This window comes from Phoca vitulina, unplaced genomic scaffold, assembly GCF_004348235.1.
Source record: "Phoca vitulina isolate PV1807 unplaced genomic scaffold, GSC_HSeal_1.0 scaffold8, whole genome shotgun sequence".
Taxonomy (NCBI): domain Eukaryota; kingdom Metazoa; phylum Chordata; class Mammalia; order Carnivora; family Phocidae; genus Phoca; species Phoca vitulina.
The window spans coordinates 24711895-24731660 of record NW_022589711.1 but is presented as its reverse complement, the minus strand read 5'-3'; the positions used below and the strand labels follow the sequence as shown (position 1 = coordinate 24731660).

The following is a 19766-nucleotide window of genomic DNA, read 5'->3' as shown; positions in this document are numbered from 1 at the left end:
GATCATTACCACAGTCCAGAGGGATCTGGCTCCCCTTCCAACTCCTCCCATTTCCCTGAGGTTACTGTTTGGGGAATAAGAGATAATGAATGTTGAGAGGCCATGCCTCACATAAATGGGCAGGCATGGGGAAGATGGACTTGGGGATGTGCTGTGGATAGGACACGGGAGAAAGCAAGACCAAGGAGAAGCACAATTCCTCATCATCAGGAAAATGCCAGGCATGCAGAATGAGCTTGGAGTATGAGGTACCTGATTGGCTCAGAGGTGGCTGGAGAGCACAACAACAGAAGTGAATAAAAATGATCCACAGAGGGAATAACACGACCATGCATATCAAAGCTTATAAGTAAGTAGTGCCTTGATAGTCCTGATAGTGACCCAACACCTCCAGAAAAGACAATCAAAGGATCAAAGTCTAGCCACCATAAAGACAAGCACCAGCAACTTAGCCCAGAGGTAGTGGGACTTCTGCCTCTGCAGAAGACCAGAAAATCTTCCAGGATGGTATACCCTAATTTAGGATTTCCACTTCTCAAGCAACACCATTATCTTAAAAGGAAAGAATGATGGTCCGAACATCACCTTAAAGAAGAAAAAAACAGCAGCAGCAGCAGCATCGTTTATCTTCCGAGCTCAGGGGGAAAAGTGTTAGGGTTCAACCTTGTCAGTCTCTAAATTCTGCTTCCGATTCAGGATGAAATAACTGTAAACCAAGGAAACACCACAAATAAAACTGACATTTTAGAAAAAGTCGTCAAGTTGGTCTTCAATGTTATCTCTCATAAACAAATGCATAAAAACACTTGCTTCAATGCAACCACTCTTTAAACAACTCACAACAATTTCTCAAGAACAAATTACTATTCTTCATTATTAGTGAGTTGACTGCTTTTCTCCTTCTCTTAAAAAAAAAAAAAAAGAGCTATCCCTTTTCTGTTCTTTGCCTTTTAATGGTGTTCTTACCTGAATTCATTGATATTGGGCTTCAGAAAATTACAGTTTTATAGAAAGAGAAGTTAACTAAAAATTGCAACAGATCCCCAAAAGGCCCATAAGAAACATTAAAACACCTAACAATCCCTTCAGGGTAACAAGGAGGGGGTCAATGGGTAAGGATCTCAGTGAAGAAGGATGACATCTCTCAGAGTGACAGGCATAAGCAACACAATTCTTTATATAAAACTTTTTTCTGATTATAAAAATAATACATATGTATTATAAAAATTTTAGAAAATATAAATGCCAGGGCCGCTAATTTTAGCTTCTAAGAAGGGTAATGAGAAGACTAGGGAGAACAATGGACAATTATTACTATTTTTTTAGGCCAACCTATCAACTATGGCCCTATTCCAGGTTTTCTCAGACTGCCAATGAGGAAGGAAATGTGCTCTGGGGAGGCAGGGGGGGGCATCCTGTAATTACTGAATGCCCCTGTGCCAAGGACTGGCAGATCCCCCCACAGAATATAAGTTTATGTAATCTGTCTGCTCAGCCCAGACACAATGGCAGAGGGGCCAGCCTGGTCACTGGAGGACAGGGACAGGATTTCCTTTCCCCCTGCTAGCCAATCAGTGCCTGGATAATGATTCAATCACTATGCATCGTTCAAGAACTGGGAAGAAATGCCTCTAGTAGGGGGCTGCTCTCAGAACTAGTTACACTCTTATCAGTAAGATTGGTGGCCTTGTGGTGGGGCGGGGGGTGGGGTGGGCATGTGGGCACAGAATAGGGCCCAATAAAACTCACTTCTCAGGCTCTGGGCAAGGAACGTAGAATTATCTGTCATAGAAGAAGAGATTGGCAGGTGAAAAGAATTACATTTTCCCCTTGGGTTCTCAGTCACTTGAATAGTATCAACAATTTCTCTCATGATGATTCTCAAAGCAATAATATCTCCCAAGTTTTCAATGCCTACTAAACAGTTCCACATGGAAGGTCCAGCTACACTTCAAACTTGGGAAGTGCCCACACCCCACTGCACTGCTCCTTTTGAGTTGCTCTTTGTCTTACTTCTGATGATGGTCCACTACCTTCCTTGTTCCAAGGTTCAACATCTGGGAGCCATTCTCCACTTTTCTGCTTACTCCCCAGATTTAGTCAGCCACACTGCCCTGGTATTTCTTTCTCTGCCCTCCCCCTTTTATTTGTGCTACTACTCCCCAAATCCAGACCTCAATACGGATGGTAGTGTACGGTAGTTAATCTATTGCATTCAACCCCTCACGTTTCTAATCCAATCTTCACTCATGTTGCTAGTGATCTTTCTACAGTACCTTCCTAATCATGGCAATTCTCCAGTCCTCTCCACCCCACCACCACCAAAAACAGCACTTACTTCACACTTACATTACTGAGTATCCAAGTTCCAAACTTTCTACCAGGCCTCCATCTCTTGCCTCAACTCCCTTTGAAACTGGACAACCCCTGTGTCCTCACCAGAACACGGTACTGACCATCCTCCCACATACCATTGAGCTTTCTGCCTTGCACCTTGCTCATGCTGTTCCTAGGGCTAGAATAAGCTTCTCACTTTGTTCCTCCTTTTGAAATCTTACTCCTATCTCAAATGCCAATCTTCCCCCGAGTTTCCAAAATACTTCTGTTTGTACCTCTATTATAGCACTTTATTTTGCCTCTTTTTTATAATCTCTCATACACTATACTATACTATAATCTCTTGACAGCAAGAATCCACTATCATTTATTTTTGAAACTCTTAACATCAATGTTTCTCAAATGCAGTCACTGATCACCTTTATAAAAATCACTCAGGACTCCACAGATTTCCACATGCCTAGACCTATGAAAACCAATGCAGGAAATCCGCATTTAAACAATCTGCCTGGTTCATTCTTGGGCTTATACAGTTTAAGAACCACTGCACTACATTACCCAGGACTTAAATGCTGTGGTAGTAGGTGTTCAACAAAGGCTCACGCGGCTAACAACACGCCTGGTGGCCAGAGCGGGCTTGCATTTGTTCTTTTCATAGACTCAGAATGTCAGGGCCACAGGACTTCATTTCATTTTTCAATTAAAAGATAGGAAAAGAGAAAAAAGTAGAAAATAGTATGTTTTCAGGTACTCTAAAAAAGAAAGATGATGACCAGACCAAGTAGGATAAAGAAGGAAAAGGTTGTGTGAAGAGATCCTTTTCTGGGTCAGAACTGCTTAGAAACTCGGCCCAGTAAACACAGTACTGCTTGGTCGGCTGCCTCAACTCGCTAACATGTCTCCAATAATTAATAGGAGAGGGTAAAGCAGAAAAACAAGGAAGATGAAATAACCAAAGAAAAAAAGTTATGATTATAATCAAGAAATACGCATCTTAAGAACAAATATAAGGAAAAAGACAAAGTTCATACCGCTAACATTAGTAACAACAAACACTTATCAGGAACTTTGATGGGCCAGGGTCTTTCCTACTCCCCAAAGAACAGTAAAGTAATACTCTAATACCCAGATAAGTATCACAGATGAGGAAACTGAAGTCTGAATAGCTAAATGGTTTGCCTGAGGACACACAGCTAGTTGGTGCCAGAACCAGAATGCAGACCCAAGTCTATCTGGCATCACAGCTTCTGCTCTAACTGCTGACCCAAGGCTGTTGTAAAATGTAAGCCTGTGAACAACTGAAAAAACTTAAATGGGTGCAAATGAAGAAATGAGAAAGAAGGGGTGGGAAGATCACCAAAAAAGAAAAAAACAAAACAAAACAAAACCTGAGGTAAAAAATCTGACAGATGAATAAAAAGAAAGGGGACGGGACGCCTGGCTAGCTCAGTCGGTAGAGCATGCGACTCTTGATCTCGGGGTTGTGTTTGAGCCCCACATTGGATGTAGAAATTATTTAAAAATAAAATCTTAAAAAAAAAAGGAAAAGAAAGGAGACAAACAAGGAAGACAACACTTCAAGGTTAGTATATTTTACCTTAGCATACTATTTCTATATGTGATGCTATGTGTCTGGGTACAAAATGGAAACAACTGGGTTAGGAAGGATTTTTGAAAACTGTATTTCAATGTTTATTCTTGGATTGTCCTCACTGCCCATGGTATAATTACCACAGAGAGACTGGGATATAACTAGGTACAACCACAAAGCATATTACGTTATAAAATAAAGGCATCAACCTCCTCAGAAACTAGACAACTCTTTAATAGAAATCATAGCACTGCAAGTATTTAAAACCAAACGTTTTCTCACAGGAGGTTAACAGGAATGAACGAATCCAACTATAGGGTTTCCTTTTGAAGGACCTCTCACTATATAAAACTGTAAAATCTATAGTGATAAAGTTTTATTGTATAATGAGGAAGTTCTGAGAAAATCAAGAGAAAAAACCCAAAGCAGTTTATGAAACTCCAGGCTATCTGCCAGATTCATTATCTGTCATTTCCATTTTTTTTTCTTTATACAAATTAGTAGTGATTTACCAAACAATACAAAAGACAAAAGAAATGAAGGCAATAATATTTCAAAGATGTTTTTTTCCAGTTTATCATTTCCTCCTTTTCATCACATCTATCATAATCACTTATGCACTTTCCCATTAAAAAGAGATAAAAACAAAAATACAAAATACTGTTATTCTGATAACACAGCTGGGTCCCTGAGGGAGTCAGACAGCACTGAATCTACCCCCACCCTGCATCACCCCAATAACCACAAATCAAAATGATAGGAGGTCTTTGGGAGCTTTGAGTCTTTCAACCTCTAGAGCTAAAGGTGTACTGAGGGCCTGTGCAGTCCTTGGAGTCAGGAACACTCCTGAGGGAACACTGTTTTCTTAGATAATATGTTGCCAATACATCTCCCAAAAGTTCAAAGCACTTACAAAATTAATTTCATTTACAGAAAAGGGAACATCCTGACTCCAGCTGTCTAACTAGGATCTAATAGCTTCCCCATAAATGCTGATTTTGTTCTGGTATGCTTTCAGATGTGTACCCTCCATGATAATATGAAAGAGCACAAGCATCAAGTAGAAATTGGGCTACATAATTAAGACTTCAAATAAAACTGAAAACATTTTCACCTTTCGGCACTTCTTTTGGTCACAAAGGCTCAATATCATTTAATGACTTGCTGTAACCAGGGAGTCTTGTAGATTGCTTGGTTTCTTTTTAGAAACTGTGGACCAAGTAAGCCAACATTTCAAGAATTTAGTGAATACATTCCACACATGTACTCCGTTTCTTTCTCCTGCTCCCTAGATAAAACCAATGCCTCTGCCTCACTGAATTTGGCATCCTCAGACCTGTAATCCATTCCAAATCCCAATTTCCATGTTGAACTGAGTTAAACATTAAAAAAAAAAAAAATTATTTTCTTCTATGAATGAGCTTTCCAACTAGCTTAATCTCCTCCAAGACATCTGCTTTCTGATGGAACCCAGGAGCCTCCAACTCTGAGTAGAACATTTACTGTGTGGTCTTAAAACAGACATATGCATAGATTCCGCCTGCAATATGCACTCCAAATTTGGACAAAACTTTCTTGGAGCTATTTGACATAATGTTCTATAAAAATGATTCAAGAGATGACACATTTTAAAGCTCCATATCTCATTTCTGAAATATGTCCAAGTATAAAATTCATACAGGAAAAAATAAAGAAACACATAGAATCATTTTTTAAAAGATAGGCGAATGACATTTAGGACTGTTCTAATAAAATAACTAGCCTTTGCTGCCATCTAGAGGTAAAAACTATGTAGTGCAATCAGAGTTAAGAAGACACAAAATTGGCTTGCACCATCAATGGTCTAGAAACAATGGGAGCCCAGTAACTTTCCGGCAACTGACCCCACCTATGACCATCATCCCAAGCCACGTTGTCTTCACCAAAGCATAACAATATAGTGTAAAACAAACAAGCCCCACCAATATTGTGTTCCTATTCCAATTGGTTTATCACAGGGATTTCAGTTCTGAATAACCTGCAGTTATTAAAAATTCACATGCCCATATTCCACACTCCTAGACAATCGGAGTCAGTAGGTTCTAAGAAGGGATGTGGACAGCTGCAGCGTTTTAAAAGCCCCACAGGTTGAGGAAAACCATTGAACCTCCCACACCCAGGCAGGCCAGAGTTCCAGGTGAAAGAAAACTTAAAGCTTATTTCTTCTTTCTTTTCCTTTTTAAGATTTTTTTAAAAAGATTTATTTATTTTAGAGAGATAGAGAGAAAGAGAGAAAGCGTGCAAGTGCAGGCGGGGGGCGGCTTAGAGGGGCAGGGAGAGAGAAACCCAAGCAGACTCTGTGCTGAGCCCACAGCCCCACATGGGGCTGGATCTCACAACCCTGAGATCACGACCTGAGCAGAAACCAAGAGTTGGATGCTTAATCGATGGTGCCACCCAGGCACCCCTTTAAGATTTTATTTTTAAGTAATTTTTAAGTAAACCCAATGCAGGACTTGAACTTACAACCCCGAGATCAAGAGTCCGACGCTCCACCAACTGAGCCAGCCAGGCATGCCACAACTTAAAACTTACTTCTAAAGGAGGTTCAACTATGGCAGTGTTTCTCGAAGTGTGGCAGCCTGACCACTTGCATCAGATGAATCAGCCTGAGAGTTTATTAAAATTGAGGATGTCTGGGCACATCCATAGACAAATGAATTATAATTTCTAGGGGGAAGGCCCAGGAATCTATAATTTAAATAGGATTCCAACAGATTTTTGTACAATAGGAGAACCAATCTAAATCTTGACAAAGTTAAAGGACATTGCAGAAACCCATCTTGGAAAGGCTATTATTTGCTATGGTGACAAGATCAGATAACTTGAATTAGTCCATTACTGATTTCAGTTGCAGCTGCTACTGCTCATGGTTGGGAAAATATGGTTGATATGCACATAAATGTTCTGATCTCTGAAGTGTTTCCTTCTTTTTTTAATCTCTTAATATAACTTAGTGTTGCTTTTTGTAATTGTATACTTATTGTAGAAAATATAGAAAATAGAAGAAAAATAAAAAACACCTATAACTTCACTAACCAGTTACCCACTGACAGCACTGGTATATTTTCTCCTAGTATTTTCTCTTCAAACATACATAGTTAAAGCACATATATAGATTTTAATTCAGCTTTTAACATTTCTGAATAAGCATTTTCCTGTATCTTCAAAAGCATCATTTCAAGACAGTATAATACTTTCTTGTGATTATAGTGTAATATATAGTGTAAACTTTTGTTATAAATAATGCAAAAGTGATTAGCCTTGCCTACATCTCTAATTATTTCCTAGAAAAGATTCCTAGCAATAAAATGAATGAGTCACAGAGTGTGAGTTTTAGGTATCTTGATACACTCTACCAAACTACTATTGTAATCATCACCAAGGTCGCCCATCTCACCAAACCCTTACTAGGCACTGAGTTTTATTATTTTTTTTTTAAAAAGATTATGCTAAGTGAAATAAGTCAAGCAGAGAAAGTCAATTATCATATGGTTTCACTTATTTGTGGAACATAAGGAACAGCATGGAGGACATTAAGAGAAGGAAGGGAAAAATGAAGGGGGGGGGAAGTTGGAGGGGGAGACGAACCATGAGGACTCCAGGAAACAAACTGAGGGTTTTAGAGGGGAGGGAGGTGGGAGGGATGGGTTAGCCTGGTGATGCGTATTAAGAAGGGCACATATTGTATGGAGCACTGGGTGTTATACACAAACAATGAATCATGGAACACTACATCAAAAACTAATGATGTACTATATGGTGACTAACATAATTAAAAAAAAAAAAGGTTCTGCCTATTTGAAAGGTAAAAATGTTGAATGAGCATTTCAGCACTGAAGATGAGACCATGAGGACAGGTTGAAAGGTAGGAATACCATCTAGATAAGGAGGAGACTGATATCAGAGTATCAACATCTCACTTGTTATGTTTAGGATTAAGTATTAAAAAAAAATGTCAATATGAAAGTCCAAAAACTCTTCTAGCAATCCTCATATTGTTAGCTAAGTCTATGTACTGTTTATTTGAAAATCTAAATATGGTTGCTTTAAAAGTTAAAGGGCATTTTAAGTAACTAAATGTTTACATAAAGAGACTTAACTGCACTTTATCAGTACTATAAAAACATGGAAACAAATTTCTGTAGAATGAAAAATAATATAAGAAGGGTTCCCATAAAAACAGTATTAGTAATCTATGATGAAAACTGCAATGCATTTTCAAAAGATTTATATTTTTGAGCTCATAGGAAAGAAAGGATGATGCAACCAAAGAGGGGGAAAATAATCATCACCAGAAACTGTGGATTATAATGGGAGAACTACAGTTAGCTGAGAACTTTTTCCCATTTCTTTACCAACAAGTATTCTTATCCAAGAGTATTTTTCCTTAACAAATGAAAATAAGTGTGTATTTTTTAGGTGAATGTGAACTCAATCACACTCTTTCACACTCTACAACCCACTCTCCCAGTCCAGATCATTCAACCTATCTGTGACTCCTCTCTCACTCTTCATATATTAACAGGGAACAAATATTAATACAATTCTACCTCCATAATGTGTCTTCCCCCAGCCTTTTCCCTTCCTATTCCCCTCCATCCCCTCCAGCATGTACAGTCTATAGAATCAGGTACAATTTTCCCCATCTAGGCCCAGTCTACAGTCCCATTTCACCTGTCAAATACAACCTAATTTGAAGTCACTCCATTTTTCAACTGTTTCTGATTTCCTATCTCAGGGACACTGCCAAAAATATTCCCTCATCCTGCTGCCAAAAGTATTCCTTTACTCTAGAATGCTCTCTCATTCCTGCTATTAAAAATCCTAAGTCTTTAGAGGCCCAAGTCAAATGCTACTTTCTTCATGAAGCTCTTAGACCCCTCAATTGAAATTAACCTTTCTTTGACAACCTCATGATGCTTTGAGATTAATTTGAGACACTCCTCTTGCTTACGTCCCACTATATTATGATTGCCAGAAAGCAACTTATCTCTGTGTTTAGTGCTATCTACTATTGAGGGCCTTGCATAGCACACACTCAACACATGTTAGCAGAATTGCTTTACTAAATTTTTTTCTTCAACTTGAAAGTCTTTATATCTGATGTATCCCCAGAACCTAGTGCTTCCAAAGAAGCCAAATCCTCCAAGCTGAACAATGTCTGCTTCTCCACCAACTGTATCATTAACTACCTTTTGTTCTTCTGTTTAATTCAAGATCAAGGAGGTATGCAAGCAGAGAATCCCAACACGGATCCCTAAACCAAAATCTACAGGCAACACTAAGCTTTTCCCTAAAGCTCCCACAGGGCCTATGGATAAGCCCAGTCACTACACTGGCTGTGGGAAGCTACACATCATAAGGACTGTCACCTCTAACACTTTTCTCCACATGGGAGGGAAAAGGTAAGTCATGCCAATGCACTATTTGGATACATCCACCTACAGAAACATCCGGAAAGCTATAATTACCAGTATGAAGGCCAAAGAGGAAAGGTCATGTCTCTAAGAAATGGTGAAGCAGCAAAATGACGAATAGTTCATTCACAGGTTGCTGGACCTGGTGAATAGCATCCTGAAAGAGCAGCACATCTACATTTATTTTACCTATATGTGTGTATAGGCATATACATACAAACAGGCCAAATCCTTCCAATTCCTCATTCTACTTACAATCCAGCCCAAATTTGGACCATCTATCATTAGCATGGGATAGGACTGAATTCATGAGAACAGCTCAAAAGTTTTCTGGTGAACTCAGAAGTAACTCTTTCATTTCACAGAACTTTATTGAATCATATTTTGCTAAGAAGATATGCCAGCAAGAATTCCTAATCTCCTTCAAGAAAATCAGATTATTTCCATCAAAATGGCAGGACAACTTAAATCATAATTTAAGGTCTAAAACTATGATTTCTTTACACCAGGAGAAGGAAAAAAAAGTGGTAATTCTTAGTACATGGAAGAAAGAACAACAAAAATGAGTGATGGGTGAACACATCCTTTGTGTGACGGACCTGATTATCACTGGTGTAATATGCACACCTGACTGCTGGCACTTAGTCTTCTGTCTCACTTCTTCTAGTAAGTTGCCCCTCCTATATATGCCAGGCCATGGAATCATATTGCTAGGCTTATTATGAAAACCATTTTAGACAGGTATTTTTGCTTTCTAAAGCCATCAGGACATTTAAGAGTCAAAGGTCATTAATACTGAGATCTTTTAGGGAGATAAGAATCACTGTCCTAGGTGTTTAAAAAAAAACAAAGACAAAAATTTATCATCTCATCAGACATTGTTTAATTATATCACTTCAATGAATCAGTGTTACAGAAAAACACAGTTGATTCAGCAAAAGACTCAAATTCCAATCCTAGCTTTTTACTCATTTGACAATGAGCTTGGCATTCATCAGTCTGAGCCTTGAGTTTCTCATATATAAAACAGGAGAACTGAATAATTCTTCAGATTCCTTCTAGTTCTGATAACCCATGACTGAATTCAATCAGTCATCTACAAGGTGGGACTCAGGCCTCTGGCAGTAGTAAGCTGAAGTAATTCTTTTCATCACACTTAAAACTCTCTCATTGAGTTAAGAGAAAGGTATGTTTATAAATCAGTGTGGACAGAGCAACACAATGTTATAAGACAAGGCATTTTTGACATGAGACACAGTTATATTATATAAAGCTTCAGTCAGAAAGAAAAAATTCTGTGAAGAGCATGATGCAAGGTTCTCTGTGATCCTGCACCGAGAACTGGAGACATGATCCTGGAAGAAATCCTGGAAGGACAGTGCTTTAGCCAGCTATCCTGGGACTGAGCCAGCAGAGTAGGAGCAAAGGAACTGCCATTCTCCACACTCATCCAGCCAAGCCTGCTTCAATGTGCTCATGTCACTGTACAAATACCCCTGGACTCACTCCAATTTCAAGGAGGAGGAAAAGAAGCTGGAATTCTGGGTAGCATTGAGCAATGCAGCCAAAGAGAGGGATGACGTGCAGCAGTCCCAACAGGGAAGTGGCAGAGGAAGAAGATAGGGGAGGTCACGTGAATTAAAAGCCTGAAATGGAAAAGTCTAAGCTGAAAAGCAGTAGGAGAAATAGTGGGAGGAAGTGACCAAAAAAAGGTGACGAAGTTCTAAGACAAACATACAAGAGAAACAGTTCAGAAGGAAGTGCAGGGTAGTAACAGGTGAATGGTACAGTGGGAACATGTGTAGGGTGCTTAGTGTGGTACCTGCAATATGCAGGTAATGTTAAATGAACAGAGGATGAGTGAATGATGGAGAGAAGGACCATTCAGTCAAGACGTGAGAAAATTGCTAGGAGATGGCAGTGGTATTTGATAGAGGAAAAGCAGTTATGCCAGGTGACTGACATTCAAGATTGATAATTATGCTAATGGAAAGAAAAAAACACTGGACCTCCTAAAGTGGACACCAAACAGACTGAAAAGAAGCATAAAACAGGAAAAACAAGCATGAAATACTCCCAGAAAAACAAGACACTGCGAACATTTTTACCTTGAAGAGCACAAAATATGTTGTATGTTGGACATTTTTAAATTGTTTTCTCCTAGGTTAGGAGACTTCTTAAAGTACATTTTCACGCCAAGATGGCATAAGTTCAGGAGAAAGCAAAAAAAGAAGGACAAGGTACAAGATACAAAGTACTAAAAAAGAGTCGGAAAATAGCTACACTTCTATGGCAAGCAGCGAAACCCATATTTAAATGGTAACAGTTCTAATCCCAATAAGACAAAAATCTTTAAAATAACAAAGTCTATTTTAACAAGAGGATTACCAACCAAAAACCATGCTTATTTTAAAGCAATATGTAACACAATAAAAATGCATAAGTAGCTTAGAACTGGGAATACTATTTGGAGTTTAACACAATGGTGTTTGATCTATAACACAACTGAAACATAAAGAATCCTATTTCCTGAGAATAATCCTATTTCTGCAGAAATGTGGCTCCTCTAAAAAACAGTAAAAATAAAAGAAGCTATCCTAATTCTGGAGTTACTTTACTAAGTTTTTAAAAGAAAGCAGATAAAAGTCCAAGTGAAAAAAACAAATCCAATTTGTAACAAGAATTTTAATAACCTGATACTTTTCTGCTGGAGGGTTTCCTCAGCCCTTCATTTATTTAGCTGCAGTGATTTCTGAACTAATGTCCTTTTAACTACTTGAATAAAGTATCTGATTTTTAACAGAAATGTGACTGATCTAATATATGACTGATAATGATGGACTAAGTAATGGAGTATTTGATGTAAAATGCAATTCTCTCTGGGATATGTTTCAAATTCCTGTTCTAGGGGACATGGGACATACAACTCAGGTTCTGACACTGAATCTGGGGCAGGGGTATGCAAACTGCAGCCCGCAGATCAAATTCAGCCCACTGTTTGTTTCTGTATATCCTGCAAGTTAAGAATAGTATTTACATTTTTAAATAGTAGAAAAAAAATCAGATGATGAATATTTTACAAAATGTGAAAATTACATGAAAATCAATTTTCATTGTCCATAGATAAAGTTTTATTGGAACACAGCCACACTCTTTTGTTTACATATTTATTATGTATGCTTGCTTTATGCCACAATGGCAGAGTTGAGTAGTGACAGTGACTGGACAGCAAAGCCTAAAATATTTACTACCTGGCTTTTTACAAAGAAAGTTTCTGATCTCTGGCCTAGTGTGAATTAGACTAGCAAGGAACTCAGGAATATGAGCTTAAGAGCTTAATCAACTAATTAAAAAAAAAAACTAGTAATTTAAGAACTAAGAATTTTTTGAAAGCTGATGAAAACAGGGAAACTATATTTCAAGCTGTTTGTGACACATTTAGTAAAATGTATTATTCTATGAATGCACTAAAGTGTTCAACTAAAGAACATCAGATAAGAACAGGTCAAAGGATTTGTGCCACAAAACAATGTTGCTGTTGAATCTGAGAGGGGAAATGGAAGTTTTTCTAGGCCTTCCAAATTCCTGGTATTTTTCAAGAGATTCATAGACATTTAGCAAAATGACAGCAGAACTACTGTGCATGTAGTTGGAGAAAGATGTATATATTTGTACCTTTAAACACAATTGTTGTCAAGAACCACTTGTTTAATCACTTGTAAGAACTATTGAAATTGTATACAATAAAGTAAAAGTAGCCCATGAAGGTTCTCTGTGGGTCCATTTGTTACACAGTCTTCAAGTACAGAATACTGACTATTGATGTAGCATGTGTCCTTTCTTCTTTCCTTGCTCTCACCTTTTAAAATTTATCCTGTCCCTGTTTTTCGCCCTTGAACATCTGTCTTAAAGTAACATTACTTGCATTTTGGTTGAACCACACTGATGTATAAATTCTACAATGTAAGCATATGCTTTATCCTCTAATTCCACCACAGTGTCTAAAATAGGGCCAAGCATGAGAGTTCAATAAATCATTTTGAAGTTGATTCTCTGTTGTTTGTTATCAAAATATACTACCAATATTCCAAGCCTGAATTCTATATGCAGAGGCAATGTTTTACTACTACTTTACATCTACTATGCATGCTGCCTATAGGTAAAATTAATACTGTAAAGGCCTAACTTTGGTGTGAGAAGAGGGGAAGAAACCAAACACTTGAATTATTCAGGTTTAAAAGATCCAAGGTATTCCTCTACTTCATCATTTCTAGGAGGAATTCAGCATAGATAAAGCAACGTGATTTGAAGGAGATGTTATAAAATGATAATACAACAACAACAAAAATTTTAAATGCTCATTTCAGCAATCTCAAACAAAATAATAATCACATTGATTCTAGGCAACAAAAGCTGTCACCATTAGGAAATATCAGCTCATTATAAAGCAGAAGTCTGTTTTCCCCTTTCAAAACAAAATTTATAAAACTAAATTCAAATATGGTTAGAATAAGGTTAGTAGACACAGTTATACAAAAAGGATTTTCTATGTATTTTCAGAAAGAGAGATGCAGTACCTGTCAAATCTGTCAAAAGCCTAAGCAAGATTTTGACAATTCTTCCAGTTAAATAAATTTCTTTAGATGTGGAACTCCTATGTTGAGGTCTTCAAGATGTGGCTATGAAACATTAACAATCAATTACTTAATGAACAAATTCTTAATGAGTGCCTTCCAAGGACCCAGATACTACTCTAGGCACTGACTATACAGCAAAGAACTAGATAAACAAATCCCTGCTCACATGGAGCTTACATTCTAGTGTGGGGGATCATACCAGAATGTAATAATTTAACAAGGCAAATAATAGTTGGTGATAAGTGCTCTGCTAAGAATTACCATAATGTGATACTGTAATAGAGCAACTAGATGGCTACTTTAGACTGGCTGACCAGGAAATGCTTCTCTTTTGGTGATGTCTGAACTGTGGTCTTAATGTTCTAAGAAAAGGCTAGCCATTTGAAATACAGGAGAGCCCAGAAAGAAAAAGGAACACCTATTGCAAAGGGCTAAGACAGAATGAACTTGGCCTACTGAGGCACAAAATAAAGGCTAGTGTGAGTGGAAGAGCATAAATTACAGGGGAGTAAGTAGTAGAAGATGTGGCAGATATCAGTCCTGATGAGTAACCTGGGTTGTATTATACGTGTCAGACGGAAGCCACTGGAGGGTTTAGGAATGAATGAGATCTGATCACTCAAGCTGCTAATTGAAGAACAGTCCAAATAGGGATAAGACAGAAACCGGGAGCCCTGTTAGGAGTTTACTGCAGTAGTTAAGGCAAATGAGGATGATAACATGTACTTTGATGGAGTTAACAGAGGAGAAAAATGGAAAAAAAAAGTATTCAGGATGACTTAGAGCTAAAGACAAGACTTAATAGATCAGACAGGAGGGCCTTTGTTTGGGTAAGTGTTGGCTTTCATTTGCATTGACATTCCTAGTAAATAAGCAGACTTCAAGAAGACAGCCAGGTGTGTGAGTCTTGAGCTCTAGGATCAAGTTTGACTTCCTGGCGAAGACTGTTCTCAAAGCCTAATGATACCTGCTTATTTGTATCTCTGAGTAATCAGTGTTCTCTAGAAGAGTAAACTTTAGGAGAGCAAGAGTTAAGAGACACAATTTGACAACAATGATGTATATAAACAAAAGGGTTTATAAACTATGAGCCTCTTTTAATTGATAAAGGATTGTTATTTTAGAGATGAGATTCTTACCATTGATAATCAGAACAATTATCTTTGAGAAATTTAAGTGCACAGACTGGTTTCAGATTGCCTGCCTATGAATCACAGCCTCCCCACTTACCAACTAAATAACATTGGGCAAATCACTTAACCACTTAGTGCCTCAATTTCCTCACCTGTAAAATGGGGATAATAGTAACTATGTCATGGTGTACTTGTGAAGATTAAATGAGCTAGTACACATAAAGCAATCAAAATAGTATCTGGCACATAACCACCACTCAACAAATGCAAGTTAGTATTATTATCTACTGTCTCTCTAAACTGTACATAGAAGTGTGTTCACACTTCATTTTTCTAGTTAGATGCTTGGTAAGAGATGAAATCAAAGATTCAGAATACGCTAGGGAAGCATATGAAAAACCCTCCTCAAAAAATAAAGGCTGAGAATTTGGCATATTGCTAAAACATCCTCTTTAAAAGTAAGCTGTAGGGGTGCCTGGGTGGCTCAGTCGGTTGAGTGTCTGACTCTTGATTTCAGATCAGGTCATGATCTCAGGGTCATGAGAGCAAGCCTTGCCAGGATCCGCGCTCAGTGGGGACTCTGCTTGAAATTCTCTCTCTCTCCCTCTATTCCTCCCCTGCTCACTCTCTCTCTCTATAAATAAATAAAATCTTTTTTTTAAAAAAGTAAGCTATACATGTGCCAGTCATTCCTAAATCTCTTATCTTGAGCCTTGACCCAACCCTGAAGCTCCAGATTCATATACCCTGCTACCTGCTGGACACTTGACTTGGTAACTTAATAGGCATATTATTGGAATAAAAAGGGAAAACAATCAATATTCTCTTCAGTAAGTGAATGATCAAGTGACCAACTCCAACTGCAAAAACTCATGGCTCTGCTCTACAAGTAACAAAATCTCTGCTGGGAATGACATTCTCAGTTTTCAAGCAACGTACTGAGAAAGTGCCCAGTTTGGTCAAGTACATGAAACCTCAGGCATTGTATCTATTCACTTTAGCATTAAGGTTTTGCAATTACAATTCTAATGCATGTATTGTTTACTATGAGTCACTTCAAATAATTTCTTAAGGTAAGCAAGGAATAAGGAAATAAGTAAAATGAAATGTCAGATGCCATTAAATGACTCCTAGGCTCTGTTACCTGAGCACACTGGCTGCACACTCTTCAGCAGACACAACTCTCAGTTGTCTTATCCTGGACCATGACTCCAATCACCAATAATGACGCCAATAGGGTGACATCCCAGGAAGACTAGGACAGTCCCAGAAAAATTCTAATAGCATGGCCTTTCATTCTTAAAGTATTTAATTGGGTGAGAAATTATATGTCTATCTACATACATGATCACCAAGAACTCTGTAGCATCTAGCACGCATGCATGCATTTATTCAGCTAATATCTCCCAAACACCAGGTGCCAGGTCCCATGTTGGGCTCCAGTACAATGCAGGATTCTAGCACAAGAGTGTAAGTCCTGAATAGCCATAAGATGTATGCAAAAAAGGGTCATATGTAGATCAAGAGCTTTAGTAAGAGTCTCTGAGTTACTTACCACATCTAAGCCATGAGACAAGCAAAAACTACATTTCCTTAGACAATAAGTAGATAACTGGATATGTTAGACAGATGTTTTACATAGTGTGTATCAGTGTTTGGGAATCTGTATGTTTGTATAGTTTGCTTTTAGAAAACATGCATAAGAATTCATGACCATGAATGTTGAGCCTTTGTTGTAGATGTAGATTGTTGAATAAATGGCTAAATGCTTCTTGCTACTGTAAGTGTGAATGGAAAGCAGATGGTAAGGAAAGATGTTTACTTTTATAAGCAAGTAGCATAGTACACAACAGAAATGAAGGCATCATTAAAACTATCTTTCCTTTCTCTGACTTAAGGCACTATTTTTCCTATGACCTTCAAAAAAAAATACAGTTCACACATTTTAGGCTGATCTTTCCCCTATTAACATAGGTAGAATCAGGAAATCTGAATTGGTTCAGTTGTGATTTCTTCTGAATTGGAAATACCATACAGATTATTTAGGCAAATCACCGACAAATAATCAAGTATATCTCAAGGAAGCTTATATGCTCACTATACTTAAAAGCAGTTAACAAAGCAAATGCTCCTGATACATTTAAAGTCAGCAATTTTCAAATGTTAATCTTAGAGCTAGAAGGAATCTAAGAAGCAGGGTGACTCTAATATCTATCTTGATGGGAATCCTGGTAATTTACATGAAGGAGGCTATAGATCCAATGTTTAGAACTGTTGGTTAGTTAAAACCCTTAAAAAGATGATCTCTAAGGACCCCTCATTTTACAGATCATGATACTGAGGCCCAGTAAAGCCACATTGTAATAGTGGATAAAGTATGACTTTGAAACTCAGGCACACTTGTGTAACCTCTTCCCAGATCTCTTCCTTGCTGTGTATTTCTAAGAACATTACTGAACTTTTCTCAGTTTCTCATCTATAAAAATGAAAGTAATTACTTATCTTTTAAACATGTTATGAAGATTAAATGAATTTGTGTTTATGAAAATATCTGGCACATAACAGACACTCAATACACGTTAATTTCTTTCCTTCTAGAGGGCGACTAACTTGAGAGACCTATGGCTGGTAACAGGCAAGAGGCAGGGCTAGAATCAAGAAATAGGATCCCCTTTACCACTCAAAAGGAATTCAATTATTTCTTAAATGACTTCTGTACTTAAATCACACCATAAAATATAGCTTTAAACACCTGAGTTGAGGGGGGCGGGAAAGGGTTATTAAAGTAAATGTGGAACACTACAGCCTGCAAGAGATATTTCCTAGAAACAAAGTAGCAACAGAGTCAGGAAGTTTAATGGAGGAAGTATTACACTGGCTACCTTTTTAAAAATGACATCTACTCAGTTTGTACCCGAAGGCTACCCTTCAGCAAACAATCCTGTAGATTTCTGCAGCTTTAATGGATACTTCACAACACATACTTCAAAATTAATGTTTGCAGCAAATATATTTGTATCAAGTGTCAATCATGTGCAGTGCCTGGTGGACTATATGACATGGATCAGACTTTGGTTTTGTCCTAAAAAAAAAAATCTTAGAATCTGGTAGACTTTGAAGAATGATTAAAACACATAACTGTATATTAAGCTTCATGGAACTTGAAAGGTTCAAAGTCAGCCTGTGGTGAGGAGTTACTTAATGCTATCTACTTACGGATAAAATATCCACTGCATTGGCAGTGGGTACACGTAGCATAGTAAGTTGTTTGAGTTGTGTTAACTAAATTCTAGTCTTATTTCTGACACCAACTAGCTATGTGAACTTGTCAAGTTACTTGATATCTTTAGATCTTATATTCCTCTTCTATAAAATGGTTGAGTTCAAAAGGATGATCCCTATCTAAACCTCCTTCAGGCTTTAATAGTCCAAATAACACGATGATGATGGTAGCAAGAAAAACCATAGCTTATATTTACCTCGCACATCTTATGTGCCAAGCACTGTGCTAAAGTGCATCATTTGTATTGTTTATTTAATCTTCATAACAATCTTATGAAATTGGATTATTCTTAATTTACAGATGGGGAAAAGGAGCCGAAACAGTATTAGAGGGGCCAGAGTCTCGATTTGAACAGAAGCAGTCTGAATCTAATCCAGGAGTTACCCTTAACGACTACGCCCAAACTCCCTGAGTTCACGAAAAATCTCTTATCTATTAAGAAATATGTAAAAGGAAATGTGTAAAAGGAAAAGCTTGGGAAAAGGGTCGTTCCTGACAGGGGGCAGAGCTGAGTTAAAGTCACACTGCTTCCCCTAGTTATAAGGCTGTCGCACCACTTCATCCGCTATGCTCGCGCGTTCCCACAGCTGGGCACACCACCGCGGGGCCAGACGCCGTGACCGCCAGAGGCTGGCGCGGGCTGAGGCTCACCGAAGGAGTGATGGTGGGGGGGTCAGGCAGAGTGGGTACCTGGGCTGCGGTCTGCTCCTGCAGGCTGGTTCTCCCACCACTCGTCTCCAAGATCGTCTGCCATCTCCAGGCGGGACTAGTTGTGAGCGGACCACCAAAGGAAAGCGGACAGTGGCAGGTATTCTCGCTGCCTCCAAGCCGGGAGGCCAGCGTTGGCAGCAAGCACGCGGAGCCTTTCCTCAGACACCGTCGCCTCCGCCCCACGGCGATGACGTCACACCTCCGCCCCGCCTCCCCAGCCACTGCGCCCATCTCGTCGCAGTTTCCATACAAGTGCTGCTGAGAAGGCTCTGTCCGGTAACTCAAAATAAATCCTCACAAAAGCAAAAAGACAAGAAAACGCAACTCCCCCCAAAGGATTATTATCTTTTTAAGTAACTTCTTTCAAAACTTTTTGTTTACTTTTTTTTTTTTTTTTTTGGCCAAAAAGCTATTGACGAAAGTGTGAAACAGGATGCTAAGACAATTTTTCCCTGTTCGGTTTCAAAGGACTTGTGCAGCGGGAGAAGACCAGAGCACGTGGTTGTGTTTTCGTTTGTGTATGTGTTTTGGGGCGCCTGTGTGTCTAGTTTGCTTTGGGGAAACGTGCGCAAGAATTCATGACCATGATTGATGACCTTTGCTGTAGATTTGTGT

General features: G+C 38.4%; 2 protein-coding genes across 5 annotated transcripts in view; one reads left to right on the top strand and one right to left on the bottom strand.

Annotated features, from left to right (window-relative positions):
- The window catches only part of FILIP1L (filamin A interacting protein 1 like), a 111033-nt gene extending 98561 nt beyond the window's left edge, over positions 1-12472 (top strand). The window contains exon 3 of the mRNA XM_032406408.1: positions 9188-12472. Coding sequence (XP_032262299.1) covers positions 9188-9379 — 192 coding nt within the window. The 3' untranslated portion in view covers positions 9380-12472. The remainder of the gene's footprint in view (positions 1-9187) is intronic.
- The window catches only part of CMSS1 (cms1 ribosomal small subunit homolog), a 374963-nt gene extending 355633 nt beyond the window's left edge, over positions 1-19330 (bottom strand). The window contains exon 1 of one of the 4 annotated variants that reach the window (XM_032406412.1): positions 19131-19330. In XM_032406412.1, the coding sequence (XP_032262303.1) occupies positions 19131-19194 (64 nt within the window). In that variant the 5' untranslated portion in view covers positions 19195-19330. The remainder of the gene's footprint in view (positions 1-19130) is intronic. The other 3 variants (XM_032406411.1, XM_032406417.1, XM_032406414.1) reach the window with 3 other exon arrangements.
- Positions 19331-19766: the final 436 nt, after the last annotated feature.